At 47.0% G+C, this 24,448-nt stretch overlaps 1 protein-coding gene across 1 annotated transcript; it reads left to right on the forward strand.

Annotated features, from left to right (window-relative positions):
* The first annotated feature begins 1,678 nt into the window (after positions 1-1,678).
* On the forward strand, positions 1,679-24,158 carry MEIOB (meiosis specific with OB-fold). The gene is made up of 14 exons (XM_075528269.1): positions 1,679-1,831; positions 3,536-3,615; positions 5,383-5,440; positions 7,794-7,925; positions 9,565-9,637; positions 10,885-11,080; positions 14,933-15,033; positions 15,602-15,654; positions 15,740-15,835; positions 17,724-17,822; positions 20,504-20,657; positions 21,863-22,046; positions 22,554-22,640; positions 23,792-24,158. Exons 1-14 carry the CDS (start codon positions 1,822-1,824, stop codon positions 23,900-23,902), a joined length of 1,434 nt encoding a protein of 477 aa, XP_075384384.1. The 5' UTR covers positions 1,679-1,821; the 3' UTR covers positions 23,903-24,158.
* Positions 24,159-24,448: the final 290 nt, after the last annotated feature.

Raw genomic sequence — 24,448 nt, forward strand, 5'->3', positions numbered from 1 at the left:
TATTTTTTCAAGCTAGTTGTAACACAGTGTCAGGAACCCTGATGGCACAATGCTTTATGCATTTGACTGCCAACCAAAACGTCAGTGGTTCCAACCCACCAGCCGCTCCACAGGAGGAAGACGAGGCCGTCTGTAAAGATGACAGCCTCAAATCCTGTGCTCTGTCCTGTGGGGCTGCTGAGCATCCAGGTAACCCTATGATTGTGACATTACACATTAGATTGACATTTCCCCCAAACCAAACCAACGGCCATGAATTCCTAGTGACCCTGTAGGGTGGGGTGGAAGCGCCCCTGTGGGTTTCCAAGGTTGCCCTTTTTTAAAAAATATTTTATTGGGAGCTTTTACATATATCATAACATTCCATCAGTCACATAAAACCGTACTGTACAATTACTACCACAGTCGGTTTCAAGACATGTTCTTTCTTTTTGCCTTTTTTAATGTAGACAGCAGGTACTTTGTGTGAGACGTGGAGCTAACTGGCACAGGGGCACATACATACGACACCAGGTGTACCTTTGTCCTCATGGAGTTCACCTTCGGATGAAGGAGAAGAAATCATCAAGTGACACCATGTCCACTCAATAGGCTGCCAAGTCCCTGCTTAGGCTGGTGGGAAAGTCCTCTCTGTAGCCTGCAGAGTCAGGGTGCTGGGGAGCCTGGGGCCAGAGTGATAAGGATGATGAGGGGACCATGTGAGTGCAGGTGGTCCACAAGGGGTGCAGTGGGATGTGGGGGAACCAGACAGGCCAGACCCTCTGGGTCTTAAGAGGCCTTGGCGAAGAAGTCTGGATTTTATTCAGAGTGCTGCAGGAAAGGTAATAAGCAAGGGAAAGGCAAGATTTAGGTTTTAGAAAGATGACTCAGTTGGAGAAGAGGAGGCGGTAGGACAGGTAGAGTGCAGTTAGGTCATGGAGAGGAGGCAGATTCAGGAGAGAGTTGGGAGGTAGAATTGGCAGGAGCTAATAAGGATCACTTTGGTGGAGCAGAGGAAGTGTGTCCTTGAGGACAAGATGGACCACAGTGGAATATACTCGTTCTCAAGCATGGATAGTAATTGTGCTCACAAGAGTGACAGCACCCACCCCTGCGTGGCTGTGGGTAGTACCAGAGAGTAAAATTTGCCTGTCATCCCTCATGAAACCTAAACCAGAGACGGGAAGGTGCTGGGTGGAATAGGCCTGGCCTGATTGGGTTCTGAGTCAGACACTAGTTCATCCTTCAGAAGCTGGAGGAAGGTTTAGAGCTCAGGTGTTTCTGGAAGGCCTGTGATGGAGGAGCTGCCACAGATGGCTGTTGTGTGGGTAATACAACAGGCACCCCGACTCTTACCTGTGACATTCCTACCACTGGACCTGTTTATCTCCCACTCTAGGTAATACCTGGTCTCAAAGCTGTCACATCTGGGTCCACATCTAGCCCTCTTTTCATTGTTCCTCTTGTTCTCCTGGGAATAGCCCCTACCCAACCCTGTCCTAGAGACAGGCCAATCCATTCGGGCATAGACCAGGCCACCACAGCTCTCCAGGGGAGGAGTAACAGGCTTGGGCTGGGGGAGCATCCAAGATAGAAAGGAGGCATGGTTAGAGATATTTCGAAAGTTGAAGGACAACTAGCTGATGGCTGATGTCATATTTGTAACACCGCATTGGGCTCTTTATTGTATGTCAGTTTTGTGTTTCTCAAAATGTCCAGGCAGAAAAGTGATTTCTGTGGACAGTGGCTGAAGTATACTCTGTTCTATATGTTGAAAAGCAGGAAAAACAAGGAACTTCAAGGACACCATATCACGAACACCAGTGACCAAAGGACCACGCAATGCTAAGGGGTAAATGTTCGGAGAATTCATTTCACCTGCATTTGGGTTGTGTTTTCACACAAAATCCAGCCCTGAAGTAATTCCCCCTCTTCAGCCTCCAGTGTCTGGCATTAGGCAAGCTGTCAGCATGTTTGCTGAGTAGGTGGATAGGTGGATGGCTGACAGTGTGGCAATCGTATTAAAAGAGTGAAGTTGCATCGAGCGCCACCAGGCTAGATGATAATGACTGGCAGCACTGTCTTTTATTGAGAGCCTGGAGACATCTAGTCACTTAATATGCTTTACTCCAGTTCTCTCACAACCCTGTAAGGGAGAAATTACATACAGTTTATGAATAATGATATGAAAATATAGTAATTAACTGCAAGGTCAGTGGTTCAAACTGACCAGCTGCTCTGCAGGAGAAAGATGCGGCTGACTGCTTCCCTAGAGATGACAGTCCTGGACACCCCGTGGAGCTGTTACCTTCTGTGTTCCAATGTCACTATACATCAGAGTCCACTCAGTGGCGGTGAATTTTTTTTTTCTTTTTTTGGTCAAAACCCTCACAACTAGCAGTGCAGGAGTTCAGAGTCCTTTCTTATAAATTCCACAGCATCCCTGGACTCAGACGTCTTGAAACAGAGCCTGATGCTGAGTCCTTCACAGTGAGAGAAGCCAGGGGTTTCGTTTTCTAAAAGAAGAGTCTATTCCATCTCAGGTGGAAGTTTACATAGCAAATACGGTTTCCAGGCAACCATTGTTATAAGGATTGTTCATGACACTGGTTACATTTTCCACGATGTGTCCATGTTCTCATCACCTTCCTTGTGTTTGTTCTATTTTTATTTGTCTAGTGCCCTTGCTCCTTCTCAGCATCTTGTCGTTGTTTTAGGATCATGCTGGCTCTTTGATCTCATCCAGTTGATTATATAGGCAATGTTAGTTGAATCAACCCATCGACAGTGGATTCTATCAAGTGAGAAGCTATAGTTTGGTGCAGCTTACAGTTTTCAGAGTAGCTCCTGGGTGGCACTTGTGATTACGTGTTTGGCTGTTAGCTGGAAGTTGGTGGTGAGAACCCCTTTTCAAGCACCTCAGAAGGAAAGCCTAGCAATCCATTTCTTCAAGGTCACACCTTGGGAGCCCATTAGAGCAGTTCTACTCTGCATACACTGGGTCGCTGTGAGTCAGAATTGACACAGCCACTAATAACAGCAGGCTCACTGCCATCAGGTCTTCTGTAAGGGCCACCACTTCATCCAGTTCATCGCTGTTGAGGGCTTTCTATGTGCAGTGTAGCAGACACACCACTCTCGGAGAGTCATTAAAGATCATCGCCAACACCACACAGTGAGGCCAGATGCATGATTTGAGGTGTTTACAATAGTTTTTATTTAAAAAATTGAATGATCAAATGTCCAGTTGAATCATCTGTCATCTGAAACTCTTAACTTTATATTCAGAAGTAGCCAAACAGGTTTTGGGAAAGTGGAAGTTAAAAACTGACCCCTCACAACATCATCCAGACTATAAAGAACCTTTTGATGTGTGTTTTCTACAGGTTGAATCTATGAATTTATGTTGAACCATTGCAATGAAAGTTTTGCCAAGAAATGAGTGGGATAGCAAGAGTGTTGGCCTCAAGAAATTATTATTATTTTTGAATCCTGGAATGTTTCATGGTTTATGCTGGAAATATGCTTTTTCTAAATTATATTTCCTAACATGCAGATAAGAGAATGCCAGGCTCCTCTGCTGCTCCAATGATGTTCACAGCCCTTTCTGATCTCCATCCAAACCTGGCTAATCTGGTAGGATTCTCTGAAGAGGGTGGCTTGGGTGCTCGCTCATGCAGTTTTATGTGATCCTGCTACATCAGGTTGGCATTGCTGGTTCATGAACAAGCAAAGGGATACTCACTGCGTTAATATCATGGTTAAAGATGAGGTACTCTATGCTGCTTTGTATTTGTGCCAGTGGAAAAAATGAATTGTTTCTTTGCCTATAGGGTAAGAGAGAAGACTGTAGAATATCAAAATGTTATTTATATCACTTTAATTATTGAATATCTGCTTGAATTTAGCATAATAGTGTCAAGGCATTTTTCTTCAGGAGTAGCTATACTCTAATTCAGTTATGTGCCGTAAGTTATAGACTTAAATTCTTGCCATTTATTGCTGTCTTTATGACAAAGTTTGTAGCAGGTGTTTCTGAAATAATTATGGGACAGTTGGTGTTTGGGAAGGACTTGTAGGAGAGTTCAGGGAGGCTTTAAGGCATAGGGATTACAGTGCTTGGCTGCTGACAATAAAGCCTGGTGATCGGAACCCACCACGCACTCCACAAAACAGCGATATAACAGTCTGCTTCAGGAGAGATTTACAGCCTTGGAAACCCGTGAGGCAGTTTTACTCTGTCCTTTGGGACCAGTAGGAGATAGGATTGACTGGCAGCAGTGAGGCTGGTTCTACAGGAGAATTCAGTAATTTCAAATACATTTATTTAAAAGAAATCCAAGTTGAATCATCTTAGAAGGTGAAAAACACATACTTTGCTACCTCATGTTAGCTACTTTCTTTTGACTTTTGGAAGCCCGACTTCTTAAACCAGGATACACTGATGTATAACTTTAATAATTTCCAAGGTAAAATTATTGTTAAAAATAACTGTTATTAAAGTTATTTTCTTGAAAGGCAAACTATTTGCTAATAGGCTCTTTAGTTGGACATTTTTACGTGACATTTATTTTTATTAGCTGTGTTTTTTCCTCAAAAACATTCAGTGCAACCTGTATGCATATGTAACTAGACCATTGCAGTGTGTCTAAAGGCAGGAAGACCAGCCCATAGCCCAGCCAGGATGTGGGATTCTGAAGAGCTTGACATTTCAAAGTAACAGATCAGCACGAGGTCAAAATCTTCTGCTAGCCTTAGCTAGTTGAGGGTTATCTTCTCAGAAAAAGCTAGGCATATTTTTTGGTTTTTAAAGCACTCTTAACACGCAAACTTTCTTTGGTAGTCCTTGAAGAGAATGTTAGACATGCTAAGGAAATGTCACTATCTCTAAGGTTGAAGATCTAGAACTTGATAACTTAAGATTTATCAGCAGCAAGATATAAGTTTTGCTGTAATCTAATTTACATTATTGTCCAGCATGTTTGGATTAAGGAGCTAAGCAATTTTATGTGGATTGTTAGCAAGCCCTATATAAAAGAAAGCTTTGAAGACCATGGCAAATTGAGTTGCATTATACATGTGCTTTGAATGAAATCCATAGGATTGATAGCACAGGGCAGTTACTATGCTCCACCTAGTGATTGAAAATAAAGTAGAAACATACTGTGTATTAGATGATTGTATTTGTAATAGCAGTGAGCTGTCTTATTACTTTGTACTATTCCTAGTGGGATTGAACATTTATGACGTTCTTTTAGATGTTGGTCTGGAATAAATGCATTTCAATGGATCCTAGTCAGAAATGTTTGTTAGATTCAGTAAAATATAACAAGTCCATGAAATTAAATTTACCGTTTACATCTGTGTTTAATATTGGTCTTCTATAACCTTTTTGTTTTTCAGAAAATAATCGGTATAGTTATTGGGAAAACAGATGCCAAAGGCTTTCCAGACAGAAAAAGCTGAGTTTTATTTAACTCTTTGCCTCACATTTCACAAACTGTGATTTAGGACTACAACAAAGTATATTTAAGCGATTGAATTATTCATGCATGTTTAACAATGGCTATGCTCTCTCTTGTATGGTAAAGGACAGGATAGTGATACAAGACCGTATTTAGGAGGATATTCTAATAAGTTTTAATGATTTTATTTGATGCTTTTCTTTCTTTTAAAATTTTTTTCCAAAGGTGACTATATTTTGTTTTAAATCCTTTTATTGGGGGCTCTTACAGCTCTTATCACAATCCATGCATTCATTGTGTCAAGCACATTTGTACATATATTGCCATCATCATTTTCAAAACATTGGTATCGGCTCCTTTCAGCCCTTGGTATCAGCTCCTCATTTTTTCCCCGCCCTCCCCTGCCCTATTTGATGCTTTCCAAACATAATTTAAAAGGCTTCATTTCTCCAATGCCAACTAGCTAGCTGGATCAGTCAGCTCAGTTACTTGTCTCAGCCTGTGTTTGTTGGACAGCCCCCGCTGTACAAAGCCCCGAGATGCGAAGGTGAGGCTAACAGTGTCTCCCGTTGCCCAGGAGGTGGCACTGAGCTGGATCCAGCGAAGATCAGCCTGTCCAGAACTCTCCTGAGTGCTTCTGTGAAACGGGACTACAAGGGCTGGGGTAAAAGTGAAACACACTCACTGTGTAAGGGTGAGAGAGACACACATATGGCCCACAGTGAGAACTCCAAATTAACTTCCTTTCTGCCTGAATCTCATCTCAGATGGACAGTGAGGTGTCCAGGAAGGGTGTACAGCAGGGAGGTGCTATGACAGAGTCATGTCTGAGGGAGAGAAGTGTGACAGCTGGATATATGAACTGAATCAGGTGACCAGACCATCCTACCTGATTGCTAGAACATGAGATAATATATAGATACTTTCATATGTGGAAATAGGTTAAATTTTGTTTCAGTGGGTCTTACTTGCTTTAAACACTTCAAAAGTTCTGGAACTATGGGAACATAATTAAAGACTGAAGGTGGATTTTTAAAAATCTGTTTGCCTTCAGACTTCTGTAGTTGACATAAAAAGACTACAGAAAGCCCGACAGGCAATGCACCACTAGTCCTGAAAGTGCCAGTGCTTGTGTCAGAGCACACATCCCTCCAGCTCAAGAGAACGGAGCGCACCAGCCACTCACGTTGGTCGAGGAAACAGTCCTTTTCCTTGAATCCTCTGAATGGCTATGGCTCTGTTGACTTGACTTATGCTGAATCACAGGCATTATAATGCCCACTGTTACTGAGTTGATTCCAGTTCATAGCAACTACCCACAGGGTTTCCAAGCCTTTAAAATGGGTACCTTTGTTTTCACTTTATTTCATGCTAATGTTCAGTTTTTGTTTTTGAGGTGAAAGTGAAGATACCATCTCCCATACTTACTAAACTAGTACGAACCATTTGAGCCATTTGATCAAGTCTTCGGGTCTGCCTATTTTGTAAGCTCTAAAAAGCCAATGCTAAGCTACATAGCTTTATTATAAAGGCCTTATAAAAACGTTTGCTAAATTTACAGAAAGAACTACAATTTTCATCAGTCCGATTGTGAGGGTCACAAGCATTTCTGTACGTCTTCTCTTTACCTGATGATTAAGATTCCTATTTGAGGAAGAAAAGCTTTCTGACTGTGAATATGCTTTTAGAAATTGCTGAACACACCAGCTCGTAGGGTTGGAGAGTGAAATTCCTCTTTGTACCCCCATGTTTCCCTTGGCCTCCCTTCCTCCAATAGAACATTAGCAACAGTTTGGGATGGAGTTACAGTTTACCGTGCTTGGGTGGTATGGAGCCCTGGTGGCATAGAGGTTGCATTTTGAAACCATCAGCTGCTCTGGGAGAGAAAGATGGGGCCTTCTACTCCCATAAAGAGTTACAGCCTTGGAAACTGACAGGGCCTGCCTTTAGGGCCACTATGAGTGGGCACAGACCCACCAGCAGTGAGTGTGCTTCTGTTGTAGAGGATGGCTACGGGGAGGAAGAGCAGCTCACTCCTGACCTCTAGTGGTGCATACTTGCCAGCACAGAGTTAGTTTCCAAGCTGCTCTTAGTCAGAAGGTAGTCGTAGGATGGGATAGCCAGTTGACGCTAACAGCATGTCCCCCAAGCCCACCCACAGACGATGGCACAGACACAAAGTGGGTCGCAGGTGTGGTGTCCCTGCTGGCAGCTTGTCATCATCTCATGTTGAAATCCAGAAAAATGTAACTTAGCAGAGTTTATATCTAAAATGAAATCTTCATTATCTTGGTTGAAGGTTGGAACAAAGCATTTCATTTGACAAATAAAGCACTGGCTTTCCCATAGATATTGGATCAGAAAGATACACCCTGAGCTTCACTATGCGGGGCTCACCAGCCCACTTTGTGAATGTGACCTCCTGGGGCAGTGAACATTACATCCGAGGCCTCTCTGACAGCTTCCGAGTTGGCGACTGCTGTAAGTGGGCCTCAGTTCTTGAAAAGGTCTCTGTTACAGTATTGATCTTGGGATGTGTGTGTGGAAACTGCCTGCCAAGTGAAGATGAAATAAGACCCAGTTCCTAATTCTCAAGAACCGTGTCAGAAAGAAAGAGCAGGTGTTGATTTTCAGAGTGTTAGTGCAAAGTGCTCAGAATTAGTACCTCAAATGCACACAAACATGATAGGCACGTCTCTTCCCTGTAGTTTGCAATCTTAGTTGTTTTGTATTCAGTTGGCATCAAACTTAATGTTTTATAATCATTACTTATACAAGGGACCACTGAGTACATTCTGATGAAAATTGATGTTTGACTCTTAATGGATTTTAAGGATAATGACCTTTAGTCCAGATGCCCCATGTTTGCACCTCCCACCCAGCCTGCCCCTCTGACAGGGCAGAGTCCCAACAGTGTGCGAAGGAAAGAACTTTGGAACAGGCACGTCAGACTTACCCCCTGCGCCAACATTTGTTTACTCCTTCAGAACACTTGTTAATCCTGTTGGGCCTCGGCGAGAAAATAATTCCCCACTAAGTTTTTAGGGTCCTGCTGACATGGTGGGTTACAAGATCAGCGCTTCAAACCCACCATCCACACCACAGGAGCAAGATGAGGCTTTCGGCTCATGTAAAGATTTACTGTCTGGTAAACCCACAAGGCCAGTTCTCCATTGGCCTGTAGGGCCACTGGAAGTCAGAATGGACTTGGGGAATGTGAGCTGAGATAATGTGACCAGTGGGAAGTGTAGGATTTAGTCACGCTCTAGATGGCAACTCTGACCCCACCCAGGCAGGAGACGAGGGAGCACTCACACCAGCTCTCTTTCAGGGTCAGAAATGAGGCGGGAGGGGAATGTGGCAGGTCGCTGCCTCTTCAGCACTCTGCCTCTCCATGTGGTACCAGTCACCTAGTGCCTGGACCGTTCACCTACTCTAAGGTGCAACAGCATCAGGCTAATATGGGGCCCAGCCATGATAGCTTCCCGTGAATGAGCATGGAGAGAAAGGTTGGCTTCAGTAGGAGACTGCCATGTGTTGATGGTTCATGAGGGTTTTTATATGCCCAGTGGTCACTGTAAATAGGAAGCTCATGATAAAGTATAGGTTTTCACTCGAGAGAAAAAGTGGGGCTTCAAATCCCAGCTCTAGGACATCCACGGCCTCTAACTTTAAGAAAGCTTATTTAGCCTCTTGGCTCTCCAGCTTCTCCCGTTGTAAAATGGGGACAGCGGTGAGGTGGTTGTGAGGATTGACAGCAGAAGTTCACCCTAGAGTGCTGAGTTCTCAAAACTGCTCTTGTGGCCCCACTTTGTTTCTGAGGGCACCTGCTGATGGGGCAGGACTCCACAGCAACATTGTGGTACAGAAGGCGAATTGTGCCCAAACTGGGTGTCCATGCAGCTAGTCAGTACAGTCATGTGAATGGGGTCATATGTGGGGCTGGGACATAATTGTCTGGATCAAGTGGGTGGCCAGACTTGAGGATTCTCTTTCTCAAGGTGGCATAAGAGGGTGACTGTGAAGGATGTCTAGACTCACGCAGGCAGCAGTGTCACTGTTGCAGATAAGGTGAGGTGCACGTGCTGGCAAACAGCTTCATGCTTCCCTTTTGTTCTAGTGATCATTGAAAATCCACTGGTCCAAAGAAAGGAACTGGAGAGAGAAGAAAAATTCAGCCCTCCAACTCCTAGGTAAATTTCCATTCAACTCTGGGACCCACTGTGCTGTGATGATCTAATCGTGCATGCGTGTGCATGTACGTGTGTGTGTGTATGTGTGAACTCAGCAAAGCATTTACACTTCATTTGAAAATCGATGACTGACTCAGCTTCCTCTCTTGATTTATCTGTGCACCTGGTACTTCTTTGCTGATGTCCTCTGATAAGGGTCACATGAAAAAAAGGCATCGTTTCTAGTGCTTTGATTCTCACTCTTGGATTTTCACAAATGAGAAGTAAGAACAAATCCTGAAAGTTACTCATTTTCATATCAGGATAAAATTCTCTGTGTTGTGCAGTCTAGTGTCAGGCTTCTTGGAAGCAAAGCTGGCGGGTATGGACTTTTGGACCCAGCATTAGTTACTGGCTGCAGTCCATGTCCCCCAGGAGGGGACGTTAGCTTGAAGATGCTTCTGGCCAAGGACTATGTCCTCATTCTTTAGCGCTACTGTGACAGAAATGCCACGCGTGAATGGCTTTAACAAGTAATGTATTCTCTCTGGGTTGAGGAGGCATTCAGAGTGCCGGCTCTGGGGGAGGCTTTCCCTCTCTGTTGACTTACGTGCTAGGGGAAGATCCATGTCTCAGTTCAGCATCCGAGACACAGCTGTCTTTGGAGCAATCCAGGTGTTTGGTGTCAATCTTCCCAGGGCCCAGGGATTTCTCTGTTCAGGGACCCCACTCCTAGCCGGGCCTTCCTGGAGTGGGAGGCCCTTCCCTCTATGCTCATTTTCCTCCTTTGTAAGATAAAAGGGAACATGGACCCCACCTGAGGGGAACTCCCCTTAGACCACAGCCGGAATGAGGTTAAGGGTGTTGTATCCTGCTCTTAATCCCTCTGCAACTGATGGGTCACCATGTCTGAGCTCAGCACTGGGTCTTCATGTAACTGCCACATGGTGCCGTCACATAACATACCTGCTGTGCCAGAGGGTCATGCTGCAGCCATGTTGGCACGTACATGGGGGCAGATCTCAGAAGAAGGATGTGCTGCTTCAGCCCAGCATCAGACTGGAAAAGGGCCCATCCAGAGCGTTTCTCAAGGACAATACCTTTGAGGGAAAGCATTGAACAACATTTTAAAAATGTTTCTTAGAGTTAAAAAGTGTACATTTCTTAACATAATCTAAATTATAGCCCCCAAACTCACTGTGACCATGGAAGCACTTTTCTGTGCAAGGATCATGAGTGTTAAGTTTATTATGCATGTTACATTTTAGCAACTGGAAACTCTTGCTCAGTGAGAGCCATTCGACAGTCAGAGTCTGCACCAGTGACGAAGTGGACACCAGCTTACTGTCCTTGATACACGTGCCCGTGAAAGAGCCTCATGACTATTATTCCCTGGGGGACATCGTTGCCAATGGACAAAACCTGGATGGGAGAGTCATTAACGTGTTGGCAGCTGTGAGGGCGGTGAGTTACAATTGGCAGTGTATGAGTGTGTGCCTGCAGGGTGTGTGTGTGAGAGAGAGAGTTGTGCCAATGAGATGTGTATGTACAGGGCATGTGTGTGTGTGTGTGAGTGTTTATGAGTGTGTGCGTGCGGGATGTGTATGGGTATGCATATATGTGAGAACTTACCTGTGCATGTGCTCATGGAGTTTATAGCTTAACCCTTCCATGACCAAATTCTTTTTTGCCTTGAATGTTTTGTGGATGCCGCATGTTTTCAGTAATGGAAGACATACTGAAATTGAGGGAAAAACATTTTTTAGGTAATAAGGATTTGGATCAAGTATGTCCAAGCTGACTCTTGACTGGGCTGTGATGATTCACATGTTCTAGAACCACACTCTCCTAGGAACCCCCAGAGGCTGAACATGCGCATAGGCAATGCATACAGGGGCTTCAAAGAGTTGGTGGGAAATTCTCTTACCTTCAAATTTCATTTCTCCATGAGTATTTTTTAAAGATCATTTTATTGGGGGATATTACAGCTCCTCTAACAATTCTTATACCGTATATACTCAAGTATAAGTCAACTGAGTATCAGCCCAGGCACCTAATTTTACCACAAAAACTGCATTAAAAATGTGCTGAAAAACTCAACTTATACACAAGTGTATATGGTATTAAGCATATTTGTACATACCTGTCATCATTATTTTCTCAACATTTACTTTCTATTTGAGCCCTGGTATCAGATCCTCTCCCCGCCCCCACCTTGTGACCCCTTGATAAATGACTATTTTTATATCTTTAACTGACCACTGTCTCCTTTCACCCATGGTTTCTGTTTTTTGTTCCCCTGGGGCTAGGGGAGTGTTAATGTTGATCATTGCAATCGGTTCTCCCTTCCTCCCTCTTCTCCTCACCTTCCCCTTACTCTCCTAGTATCGCTACTCCCATTTCTGTTCCTGAGGTTCCATGTGTCATGAGCTCTTATCTGTACTATCTCCTTTCTAGCCAAAACTGAAAGGCAGGACTGGGGTCATGATAGTGGGGAGTTGAGGAAGACACAAGGAACCAGAGAATATAGTGTGTTTCATTGGTGCTATACAGCACCCTGGTTGACTCATCCTTTCCTGGTGACCCTTCTGTGATGGGATATCCCATTTTCTAGATAGGTTTGGGTCTCTGCTCCAACCCCCTTGTTGTCAACAATGCTTGTTTGTTTGTTTGTTTTGTGTCTTCTGATGCCTGTTCACCTGATTCCGTCAACACCTCATGATCACACAGGCTGGTGTGCTTCTTCTGTGTGGGCTTGTTGCTTCTCTGCTAGATGGCTGCTTGTTTAACTTCAAACCATTAAGACCCCAGATGCTGTATCTTTTGATAGTCGGGCACCATCAGTTTTCTTTGCCGCATTTACTTGTGTCTTCAGCGATCATGACAAGAGGGTGAACCAGGTTGTTAGAACAAAGTGTTCTTGAGTTGAAAGAGAGTTTGTACAGATACCCAAAGTCCATCACTTCCTCAAAGTATTGCCACATAAACATACGTACATAGACCAATACCTCAATTTTTATGAATTAATATATTCACATATGTACACACCTATGTTTATACCTCTATCTATAGCTTTGCTTCCTAGACCTTTTCTCTGTTAGCTTTTACCTTCCTCCTGTCCCACCATCTTGCTTGCCCTTCTGCCTCTTAGTAATTCTTCTCAGCTAAATTGCTATTTTCCAACACACCCAGGATCTCTGAGTCCTCCCCGTTGTTGCTTTTAATTTCCTAGTTGCTCCCCTATCTATGGCATTGTTTGCTCATTGCCCTTCCCCCACTTCCTCCATAACCCTCAGTCCCATTGTGTTCTCTTCAGGCTTGCTTCCATGTCTGTCTTATCCTCCATGAACATTTTGAAGCACCTGCTTATGTCCCTCAAATTAGGAGTTAAGTTGCATTTGGAAAGTAAGGGTCACAGCTGGATGGAGTCAGGCACCTTGTGTGTTTTGATCAGGAGTCAGCTGGTTGATTTCAGGAAAGGAAGACACTTGCTACCCAGTAAAAGTAGCACACATGTGTACACAAGTAGCAAAACCAAATCTGAAATTAGTGACCAGCTGGCTCTTGGCTAGACAAGTGGATCCACAAGACCATGGACCTCAAGTTTGTCTCTGACTTAACTTGAAGGGTTGTGTGCTGGATACACCAGGGAGTCAATTCCACACATGGGTTCTGTGACCCACCACCTGGATGTAGGGAAGAGCCTTGCCCTGGACAGGTCCAGCTGCATGACCCACAGCACAAAGGACAAGTCATAGGTCCTAGGACAGACTTGCCACCTGCTATGTCGCTGTCATCACTCTCTGACTTGGTGACTGTAGCTTGTTCTGAACTTGCAACTGGAAGACTTTAGCTGTTTGGCCTTAAAAACAAAGTCTGGCCCAGTCAGGTGAGGTAGACACAGTATCAAAGGGGCAGAGAAGGGCGGGTGGACCAGAAACAAGGAAGCCCCTCGCTTCCTTCTGCTGGTGCCTGTGAGGGAAGGCCGACTGCTCCTGGTGTCAGATTCTCTCAGAGGGTGACTCTTCCTGGACGACAGGCCCTGGATGGCAGGGGTCACTTCTGTTTCAGGTGCCACCCTCGCCCCAGCTCAGCACAGCACCTGCCATGTGGGGAACCATCAGTGGGGAATCGGAGTAAGGAGTTGATGGAGAAACAGAAAGCATTCACAAGACAGCTAAGGGTCCAGGTTGAAGGCAGGAAGGGGTCTTTTCATTTCACTTTAGTGCTAGAAAGTGTCATCTTCGTTACAATGTAGTCAGAATTTGCCCAAATTCACTATGAGTCTCCCTGCACCAGCTTTCCCTTAACACACATATGCACACATCGACTTATGGCTGTCTCCCCTTTTGCATCCAGTCTCTGATGTTTCCTTTCCTTCAGATTTGCATCTAGCCCATTCTCTTGTCCTTCACCATTGCATCAAGCCGCCCAGTTTTGTAATGTGATCCGGGGGAATTCAACAATTCACATGTATTTTGCTTCGTGACACAGCATAGCTGTGCTCCTGGGTTTCCCGGTTCCCTTCCTCCTCTCCCACCCCTTCCTGCCTCCCGAGCTTCCTCCCCAGCCTCGGGCTGCCCTTTCCATCTCCTATGGCTGTTGTTCAAGGAGTGTGCTTGTATGCCTGTTTTGAGGCCAGGCTGAAAGTTGAACCCCTGAGGAGTTCAGTTCAGGTTTGAAGGGTTATGAAGGACCACAGTCTCTGGGAAGTTTCTAGTTTTTACAGCCCCGGAGTCAGTTCTCTTGGTGACTCTGAACCTTCCCCATCCCCTGCCTGCAGAGCTCAGAGCCAAGGGGGTGGGAGAGCAGGCAGCAGCCATCTGGCCATACTGGGGTCCACACCCAGGAAGGATCTTCAGGTTCCCCAGGTTCCACTTTAATGATCCTGTGCACAGAGCCTCCGTGCCTTTCTGCCTCTGTTTCCATGGATTCCTGTCTGCCCTGTGAGGAAGGCAAAGGGGAGCCACCACCCATAGCTCACTACAGCATCCAGCAGCCCTGTGCCAGCCAGGGATGCCAGACATACTTTGTCTACCTCAGGGGGCTCAGAGGCACCCCTGGGGCAGGCTGTGAGCCATCTTCCCTTACCTGTGGAAGGCCTGGCAATCCTGACTTGAAATTTATGTGTCTGAGTCTCTCCTCAGCTCAGATGCCAGGAGGGTTGCTTCCAGGTCATCTACCCACCAGTCCTGGTTCTCACTGTGAATGTTTCTAACTTGAAATTTGAAAGGCAAACATTGAAATGTTACTGTCAAATGTTTGTCAGCACTTGTGTAGCCACAGGTTAAGACTGATCACCGGCCCCCTTCCCAGGTCGGAGAGCCAAAGTGTTTCACCACTGCCGACCGCAGGCGAGGCCAGCGCTGTGAGGTGAAGCTCTGCGACGAGACGGAGGCTTCCTTCGCCATGCTCTGGTAACCCCTCCTGCGCTGCCACTGAGACCAGGGCCACAGTGGTGAAGCTGGCCTGCTTCCAGGTGGCCAGTGCTACAACCCAGCCAGGCTCACACAACAGAGTAGGACGGGCCCGAGGGGGTTCCAAGGTGGTCAGTATTAAGCTGGTCGGCTCAAACTGCCCACCTTTCAGTTAGCAGCCCAGTGCTTAACTCACTGCACCTACCCACGTACCCTTGTGGGCTCTAGCCCCAGCATGACACAGTCTCCAGACAGGTGGTGTCGTGGGCTCCACAGTGACCCTTCTGTCTAGTGATGGTCAGTGCAGGACTCCGGGCTGGGGTCTGTTGGTGACGAGTGTGACATGCCAACCAGCTACCACCATTGGAAGCACTGTTTGTCTACTAGCTTGATGTAGATGAGTGTGTTTGCTCCAGGGCTTCCTTCCCACGTAGGGTAGTGTGGTGTGGCCTACATACTGTAGGACCCCCAACAACCTCCCCTCAGCTGACCACCTCTGGGATATCACAATGTTCCTGCTGCTCTTTCTAACACAGTCCATCTGTCCCCTCTTTTTTGCAAAATCCAGCTGGGATAATGAATCTATTTTGCTTGCTCAGAGCTGGACGCCAAGAGAAACAGGTAGTATGTCGCCCACGTGTGCAGGGTCTTTATCTCCCCCACCGCCACCTCAAGGTGATGATAAAATGCGCTTCCTCCCAAACAGTGATATTTGCCTCTGATCTAAGAATAAGTTTTGACAAATTTCGCAGCTGTATGACGGCAACTGTGATTTCAAAAAGCATCATCACAACCAACCCAGGTAAAGCTTTTTCTGGTCTCACTGGGACGACCCCGTACACCTCCCAGGGCCCAGGCAGTGTCTTTAGGGGCAGAAAAGCAATCTGAGTTTCATTTTAATTAAAAGAGGAAAAATTGCTTTCTGTAATGACATGTCATGTCTGACACCCCAGTTTATGGATACTTTGTGCCTTTTCTAAGCTAAATGCTATGAGAAAGGACAGACAAAAGAATGCACCTCACTGTCTCTGTTCTAGGGGCCCCTCCCTCAGGGGGCTGCACTGCAAGGTCAGACATTTGAAACTACCAGGAGAAAGAGGAGACTTTCTGCTCCAATAGAGAGTGGCAACCTCAGAAACTCACAGGGCTGTTTGCCTCCTCAGTCCTGTAGGGTCACGATGAGTCAGCATCCACTCAACAGGAACGAGTTTCAGTCTCTGCTTTACTGTGTTCTGCCAGTGGGCAAAGGTTCTTGCTTCATACACCATCTACCGCTCCTACAGTCATGTTACACCGTTCACATGCTCAGTGCTGCGGGCATCCTGAATCTGAAGACCTGGCGGTGCTTTAAAAAGCTCCACAGTAGACCAGTGAGCTTTCCAATGAACAGACCTCCTTTCCTTTAACCTTTGGTTATTTCAAGAGGTCTTCTGTGATTTCCTAATAGTACTTTGTGATCTGCCCTTGTAAAGGGGGCTTCAAAAAAGTTTGTGGAAAATTCCATTATTTTGTAATTTCCTTTTTCCACGAAACGTTTGACTTCCCCTTGTGTGTTGTTTTATTAGCCCAGTGCTGTGGGTTAGGCATCTAGAAGCTCATGGAGGGTGCTTCTGCTTCGGCCTTGTTCCCTGCTGGCTGGGCCTGGGCCAGGCCTGCTTTTCGGGGTTAGGCTTCTCTTAAAATGAGGTCAGGAGGCATTCCTAGCAGACTGAGCACAGGCAGGGGCCCACCTGTGACCTAGGCATCAATGTGGTTGTGTGGCGCCCCCTTGTGGCAGGTAGAGCCGCTCCCTAGGTTTTTTAGAAGCCACTTGCCAGGCTTCCTGATTCAGCACTTGGGGGAGGGCTCCAACAAGGAACTTGAGTTGAGCGCTTAACCCATTGCATCACCCAGGATACCAGAAAGTGTACAGCCCCTTGCAGTTTCAAGAAGATACAAATATAAAGAGGTCACTTTACACGTATGCTCCTGGTCAGTGGTCAATCAAGAGCTCTGGTGGCACTGTGTGTTAAGTGTTTGGCTGCTAACCACAGTGTCAGCAGTTCAAACCACCTGCCGCTCTCCAGGGAGAAGGATAAGGCTGGCTGTGCTCATCTAAGTTGACAGTTTCAGAAACCCTATGTGGGGACGCAGAGTCAGCACCACCTTGATACAGTGGGCCTGCACTGATCAGTAAGTTATGCAGCAGCCATGCTTCTGACAACCCTGCTGTCAGAGCTTCTAGAAGGTGGCGCAGAGGGGATAGGCTGTTTGCTCTAACTTCTGTGCAACGACTCTATGGGTGACGACATGGGCTCTGCGTGACACCCACCGAGCTGTGCTGACTGAGCATGAGCCCTGTCCAACAAAGATGACACGCTCAGGCTCCTGGAGTATTTGAGAAGACAGCAGGACCTAGGGGGTGCTGGGGGTGGGGGTCAGGTTTTAGTTTTCAGTAGGGTGTCAGGCCAGCCTCCCGGGGAAGGTGATATCAGAGTAGAGCAGGCCAGGAGTGGAAGAGGTGAGTGGAAGAGATGTGTGATATTAGAGCAGAGGGAGCAGCCAGTGAGAAGGACCTAAGGCTGGAGGGTCCTGCAGGTGGGAGGAGTGACTGACCAGCAGCTGTGGGTCTGAGGCAGAGCAAAAGGGGTTGGTCAGCAGGGGTCTCCTGCGCTGGCTCACTTCTCTTTTACTTATTGTCTCTCTTTAAGATACACCAGAAGCTAACATTCTATTGAACTTTATAAGAAAAAATACAGAAAATGCTCAGGATAGTGACTTTGACAGTTACCTGAAAGAATCGATCAACTGTAAGTGGCCCTTTAATACTACTTGAACATTTGAAAGATAGAATGTGGGTCTGCGAGGTTTTGTTTGACATCGTGAAAGTTGCTCTGTTCATTTATGTTAGATGTGCAGTTTTAAGAAGGTAGTTACAAACTTTGAGGGGTTTATAATATTTTCACCATAATCTGATGTAAGTCACGACTCTCTTCGTGGACAGCTGTGCACATGTACTGCATCGGGCACACACTGAAAGTCCAGAGAAACTATGTTGCTGTATGTGGCTGAGTGGGCCCATGGGGGGGGGGGGCGAGGAGCCTTGCTGCTCCCTGAAGGTGCTGTCTCTAATCTCCTCCTAGGAGACCCCACGTTTTACCACCATAGCTAAGTCACCTCCAGAGAGTAACAGTTGAATTAACTATGAAGTAATTATTCTGCCAGTTCTTCATCAAACACAGAGTTGTGGGAAAGCTGCTTGCTTAAGGACAGTTAGCTTGGTTCCTGTCAGCTGGTAGAAGAAAGATGCCAGAGGGTCGAGTGACCTTTATGGGAGGAGCAGGGGCTGTACCCTTCACTGGAGGGTGGGGAGAGGTGAGCCCAGCGTGGCCAAGGCAAAGGAAGACGTTGTGAAGACCGCCAGAACAACAGCGTGCCATGCCGTGCACAGCCCTGCGACAGGGCTGGCTGAATATGCCCTACGGAATGTACCACCCCTTGTTCTCATGTCTGTGTCTGGGTGCATGGGTTTGTAGAGGAGTCTGCATCTCTGTGGGGTGTACACCCAGGAGTGGAACCTCTCCTTCAGATGTTTTGTTTCCTTGGATTTCCGAGGGCTGCCACTACTTACTGGCTTACTTACTTGCTTACTTGCTTACTTACTTACTTACTTGCTTACTTGCTTACTACTTACTTACTTGCTGGCTGCCACCAGCAGGGCATGCTGTTCATCTTCTAAGTGGGACCCTCTCATGGACTCCAAGTGATGTGTTATCAGCATTCACAATGATCAATGACGTCAATATGTTTGGTAGCCTTTTTAAATATCTTTTTGTGTGTTTGATTGTAAATATTTTTTGTATTTCTGGAGAAATTTTACAGAGTAAATTCAGTTCTAATTTGACAATTTCTGTACCTAGTATTCACTCTTTCCACCACGTGTCCACCGTGTGCTCCTGGTCTCCATCCTAGTGGTTCTGGTTCCAGTAATCCAGCTTCCCTGCCGCCTCTCCCAACCCCAACTTCCCTTGCTTACCTTTGGCTTAGGATAGATGGTGAGTGTTAGGTCTCATTTAGGTAATTAGAGGGGTAATATTATTTACTTTATGAGCCACTCTGTCTTTTGACTGAGAGGGGACTTTGGGGAGCAGTTTAAAGGGTACCTTAGTCTTAGGGTTCCTCCATCCAGTCTCTGTTGGTCCAGGAAGTATGGCCTCCTTTAGGAACTGGTCTTTGCTTTACATTTTTCTCCAATTCTATCCAGGGCTGTCTGTGGTGTCCCTGGAAGGACCTAGGTTCTTTTTGTTGATCCTGCTTTGCAGTTGAAGAAACGGGGTCACAGTAGTGCCTGCTCAAGACCATGCAGGAAGCAGGAGCCAGCAGGGAACCAGGCCGTCCACCCCCAGAGCAGCTTTCTTCACCCTGCACAGAGCTGCCTCTAGACTCTCCCATGGGTCTCTTCTTTTCACCTCTTCTTCCTTGACCTGCTGGGGTTCTCTGAGACTCTGTCCTCAAGTTTCTCTCCTAGACTGTGTCCCGGTGAGACTTCATTCGATTTTTTAGCTTTTCATATCCACCTTTTCTGCCAGCTTCCTAATGAGAACTCTGCTAGGTGGAACTGTGCTTGCATTGACCATGACCCTACCTTGTCAGCTACCACAGGCACCAAGGAGATGGCTGTTGTCGGAATGAGTGACAACGCCAGGCTTATTGCCATCAGGCTGGACCTGCACGCCAGACTACAGTCCCACTGCCCACCCAACATGAGCAAAGATGTTAGCCAAGACCCAGAGCGTTAGTGTGGAAGGCGGGGAGGGGTGTTCCAAGTCCAGGCTGAACCCCAGCCCCGCCAGTGCACAGACGCCTCATGCTTTCTCCAGCGACACAGAGCACTGTTTTCGCTTGGTTGGACTGAGGCCTACCTTTGAAGTAACTTCCTCGTCTTTTTAAAAATCATTTTATTAGGGGCTCATACAACTCTTATCACAATCCATACATACATCAATGTGTAAAGCACGTTTGTACATTCATTGCCCTCATCATTCTCAAAACATTTGCTTTCCACTTAAGCCCCTGGCATCAGCTCCTCATTTTTTCCCCTCCCTCCCCTGTCCCCCCTCCTTCATGAACCCTTGATCATTTATAAGTTATGATTTTGTCATATCTTGCCCTGTCCGACGTCTCCCTTCACCCCCTTTTCTGTTGGCCGTCCCCCAGGGACTTCCTCGTTTTTAAAACTAAGCCTACCATCTTTAGCTTTCAGATTCCTAAGAGTCCTCTAGAATTCTGAAAATGGGGTCTTTGAGGCTTTTCCTAGTTTGGCTTTGTTTTTGACTGTTCATATCGCTAGTTTGAATATAGCAAACTAGTATTTCTTCTACTGAAGCTACTACATCTCATGTGAACTGTGTGGCATTTCTATCTGGATGTGATCTCTGCAGTTCTTTGAGCCTATGTAAGCAGGAACGGCTTGTCTTATATTTGTTCTTAGTGAGTACAGTGGTCGACGTCTACACAGTGAAGCAGTTAAAAGTGAGAGCTCTGAAGAAGGACGGGACCCCAGACCCTGTCTACGGCATCCTGTACGCTTACCTGTCAACACTGAGCATCGATGATGGAGCCGCCAAAGCTGTGCACAGTAGATGGTGAGCAGCCAGGGCACCCTCAGCAAATCCCCTCTGTCTGTAAGAGACAAGCCAGGCGCCTTGCTGCGCACCAAGCCTCTGGAGGTTCCGCTTCCCTTTGATGGCCAGCGGGAGGGTTTCTGTGCCAAGCTATTTTGATTCAGAGATTATAATTTCTTTTTAAAGTAAAATTTAATGTGCTATGCTTCTGTGATCCTAAAAAGCCAACGCTGTGTGTCTGTGGACAAACTGTCCTCTAATAACTGAGGACAAGGCTACTGTGCTTGCCATGCCCTCCGCTCCCCAGCCCCTGCTGCCTCTCAGACAGACAGTGTCCCATCCCCCCCCGCCCCCTCCCCCCGCACACACACAGTTGAAAGAACAGCACAGAGGTGGCCAGGCACACCACACACCAAGCTCAGGCTCTTTCTGCCATAGTGTGTGGGGGCTACAGCTGGAGGTTAAGACCACAGCCCAGGGTGTTGACCTGGATAGTCCACCACCACTCTCAGATCTGCCCGCCAGTGGCTGCATCCTGTGTGCCTGGCATGTGTGTTGTGTGTCATGCATGTGCAGATGCTGTGTAGTTTAATCGCACATGGAGGGTGTATGGGTGTCGTTTTTTGTGATCTGGGGATAAAGTTGGCAAACAAACACGGCAGCTGCTGGGGCATGGCATGTGCTAAGTTTTTGAAAACTATCTATTTTTGTCCCATATTTTTCCTTCTATTTCTAATAATTTATCTGAGGAAATGCATCTAAATTTTACTACAAACTTGATCTTCTGGCTAGACAAGAAGCCACTACTTTCCACTCCGTCTTCTATTTGAGAAAGTTCAGTCTGGGAGTAGGGGACAGCATCAGGTGACCCTACGGAGGGTGTGTCACGGCATGTAGGGAGCCCCTGGGTTTGCTGTACTTGCACAGATGACCAGGGGGGAGCAGCTGCTCTGAGAAGGGGAGGGGAGGGGGTAGAGTGGAGGACAGAGAGGCAGTGGGGGGGAAGGCTGGGACAGTGGGAGTTCTGGGCCACCCAGGCTCATGGAAATCCAATGAGACTGCAGCGCACACAGCGCAGTCTTTGGAAGGTGCCCTGCAGTCCCTCTGTCTGTCCATGTCCTGCATGGCAGATGCTCCACAGCCTGCCAGGGGCTGGCCCAGCCATCTCAGCATCATTCTTGAGAGAGCTAACTTATCCCATTTTTGTTCTCTCTGCTTCTTTTCAGTTTGGGCTGTGGTTATATCGTGAATGACGAAACCAAACCCTGTTCCACTTGCAACAAGGACTCTTTGGCATTTCCATCAGTCTGTCCTAGCTTGGACCTTCTGGTCGACCTCACTGACCACACAGGCACCCTCCACTCATGCAGCCTTGCCGGGAGCACCGCTGAGGAAACGCTGGGCTGCACGGTAAGGCCAAGGCACGGGATGCCCGGAGACAGGACACAGCGGGGACTTGCTCTCCAAATGGAGGCTCTTTGGTGATCTTGTGTAGGAATGGTGTTGCTAACAGAACGTCCATCTAGACATCTGCACACCCGCCTGACATGAGGACCCGGGCCCAGGCTATGTGTGAAATCATAACCTGTGGGCTTCAATCCAAGTAGGGGGTGGGGTGTCCCAGAAAACAGTGTGGTTGGGCAGCTGTGGGGAAGCAGCTCCCTAGAGACTGGTCAGTCACGTGAGGCCTTCCAGATGGGAGCCTTAGCCTGAGCTCTCCCTGGGCCTGATGCTGTCAGGTAGGCAGATATGGAGATAAGCTGGTACCTGCCCAGGGGACATCCCAGGACACCTGTAGTCCAGACCCTGTCTGTGATCTGCTACTCTGCCATCAGAGTCCAGGTGGATGCCTGTGCCGATCTCTCCTCCCTTCACTCTGGTCACAATGAGTCGACTGTCCTCTTCTCGTTCCATCAGGTCAACGAGTTTCTAGTAATGACGGAAGAGCAGAAAACGGCCTTAAAGTGGCAATTTCTTTTGGAAAGAAGCAAAATTTATTTTAAAGTGAGTATAGCTGGCAGTGCTGCTTTGTTTTATATGTTCAGCCACTGAGACAGCTGAGGCTAGGCACCAAAGCACTTAGGGGATGTGAGATTGTTACTAATGCCCAGCTCCAGGTGTGTACATCCGGCTATCTGAGAAGCAGTGGAAGGACTGGGGCTTCCTCATAGAGGAGGAGACGTAGCACCCCTGCCCCCAGCTGCTGTCTGAGAACCAACCAAGGGAACTGAAGTTTTATGCTCCCACCACTCGTAAGATCCACATATTAGCACTAGTATTGTCAAGTCCCTGGGCCGGGGGTGGGGGGTGAGTGCTCAGCACCTGCTCTCTGTGATGGCCACCCCATTCTCCTTCCTTTGGGAGACTGGCTGACTCAATTAGCACTTACGAGTGTGAGTCAGTGGGGAGGGGCCCAGCTTCACGAGCTCTCAGGGACTTTGAAGGCTTGGGAACCACGCAGGAGATTCCCACCACCACTGTGCTTGGGCCTCTGCTGTGCCCGGCAGCCTCATACCACTCAGCTCAGCCTGGGTCCACCCCTTGGCTGCAGCTCCATGGGGCAGAGGAGCTGCTCCGCAGGGCTCCTTTGGAAGCTGTAAATCTTTATGGAAGCAGATCACCTGTCTTTTCCTTGATCAGGATGAGGTCATGATTCATTAGTGATGTGTACAATAATTGTAATTTACATACATATTCATAATACTGTATCAATAATTACCATATATACTCGAGTATAAGCCAACCCAAATATCAGCTGAGGCACCTAATTTTACCACAAAGACTGCATAAAAAGTGTGCTGAAAAACTCGACTTATACACGAGTATATACAATATGCCCTCACGCTCCTTGTCGGCTAATAGTTTATGTCATCACTGAGGATCTATGTTCATCAGAAATCCATGTTTGGGCCACACCTTCATCCCTTTGTTCTACGGTGTTTGATTGTAATCCCAACTTTCCCATGCCAGAGAAGTGTCATGAAAAATGATGTGGATTTTCATAAAATGTGGTAGTTCCGCCCACTGCCACACAGCGTGTAGTGGAGGCTCAGGGCCTCTGCAAAGGAGGCTTCCATTGCTGCTCTCCAGTCATGGGGCTGGTTCTCAGCCTCGTCTGTAGGGTGACCTAAAAGCAACTCTTTTTCTCCCAACAGCTGTTTCTGTCACCCCGAGCGAGGGGTGGCTTCAGAATTAGCGTGCTGTCCTGTAAGCTTGCCGATCCGGTGGAGGCGAGCAGGAGCTTGTCTGGACAAGGAAGTACTTAGATGGTTATTATTTGAGACTTGGACCAGTAGAGTTTTAGCTCCCTTTAAAGTTGAATGTTGTTTGCAAATCAAAAATTTTGACCAGATGTGCAAAACAAGTTTCTAGAAAGCATTGCTTGCTTCTGGATGGAATTGGCCTGAGGAGGAAGTCGCCACAGAGGCCACTCGGCCAGCTCTGGCCTGTCTGTCTTCCCAAGGGGGAAAGTGATGAATAAACAAACTCATCTTCCCACAGATGAGTGCTTTCTCCTCTGAAGCCATTTTATTCTTTCTTTGTCTCATTTTCCTGAAGCAAGTCACTGGGCTGTGGGGTATGAGGGAGCACCCAGCACCTGCCCTCTGTGATGGGAGGATGGCTGACTCAGCTCATGCTTAGCTTATGAGTCTGAATCAGCGGGGAGGGGCCCGCTTCACAAGCCTCTCAGGGACTTTGAAGGCTGGGGGACTCACTCAGCAGGTTGTGACTACAGCCGCACTTAGGGCTCAGCTGTGTTCCCTGGAACCTCATACCACTCAGCTCTGGCTGGGTCTGCCCCTGCAGTTGGT

This window comes from Tenrec ecaudatus, chromosome 12 (assembly GCF_050624435.1).
Source record: "Tenrec ecaudatus isolate mTenEca1 chromosome 12, mTenEca1.hap1, whole genome shotgun sequence".
Lineage (NCBI taxonomy): Eukaryota > Metazoa > Chordata > Mammalia > Afrosoricida > Tenrecidae > Tenrec > Tenrec ecaudatus.

What these genes read in the sequence shown, in the direction of transcription:
- MEIOB (XM_075528269.1), top strand. An exon ending in CATCATCACAACCAACCCAG is followed by an intron (nt 15,836 to 17,723) that starts GTAAAGCTTTTT and finishes TCTCTCTTTAAG; the next exon opens with ATACACCAGAAGCTAACATT. An exon ending in CCTGAAAGAATCGATCAACT is followed by an intron (nt 17,823 to 20,503) that starts GTAAGTGGCCCT and finishes ATTTGTTCTTAG; the next exon opens with TGAGTACAGTGGTCGACGTC.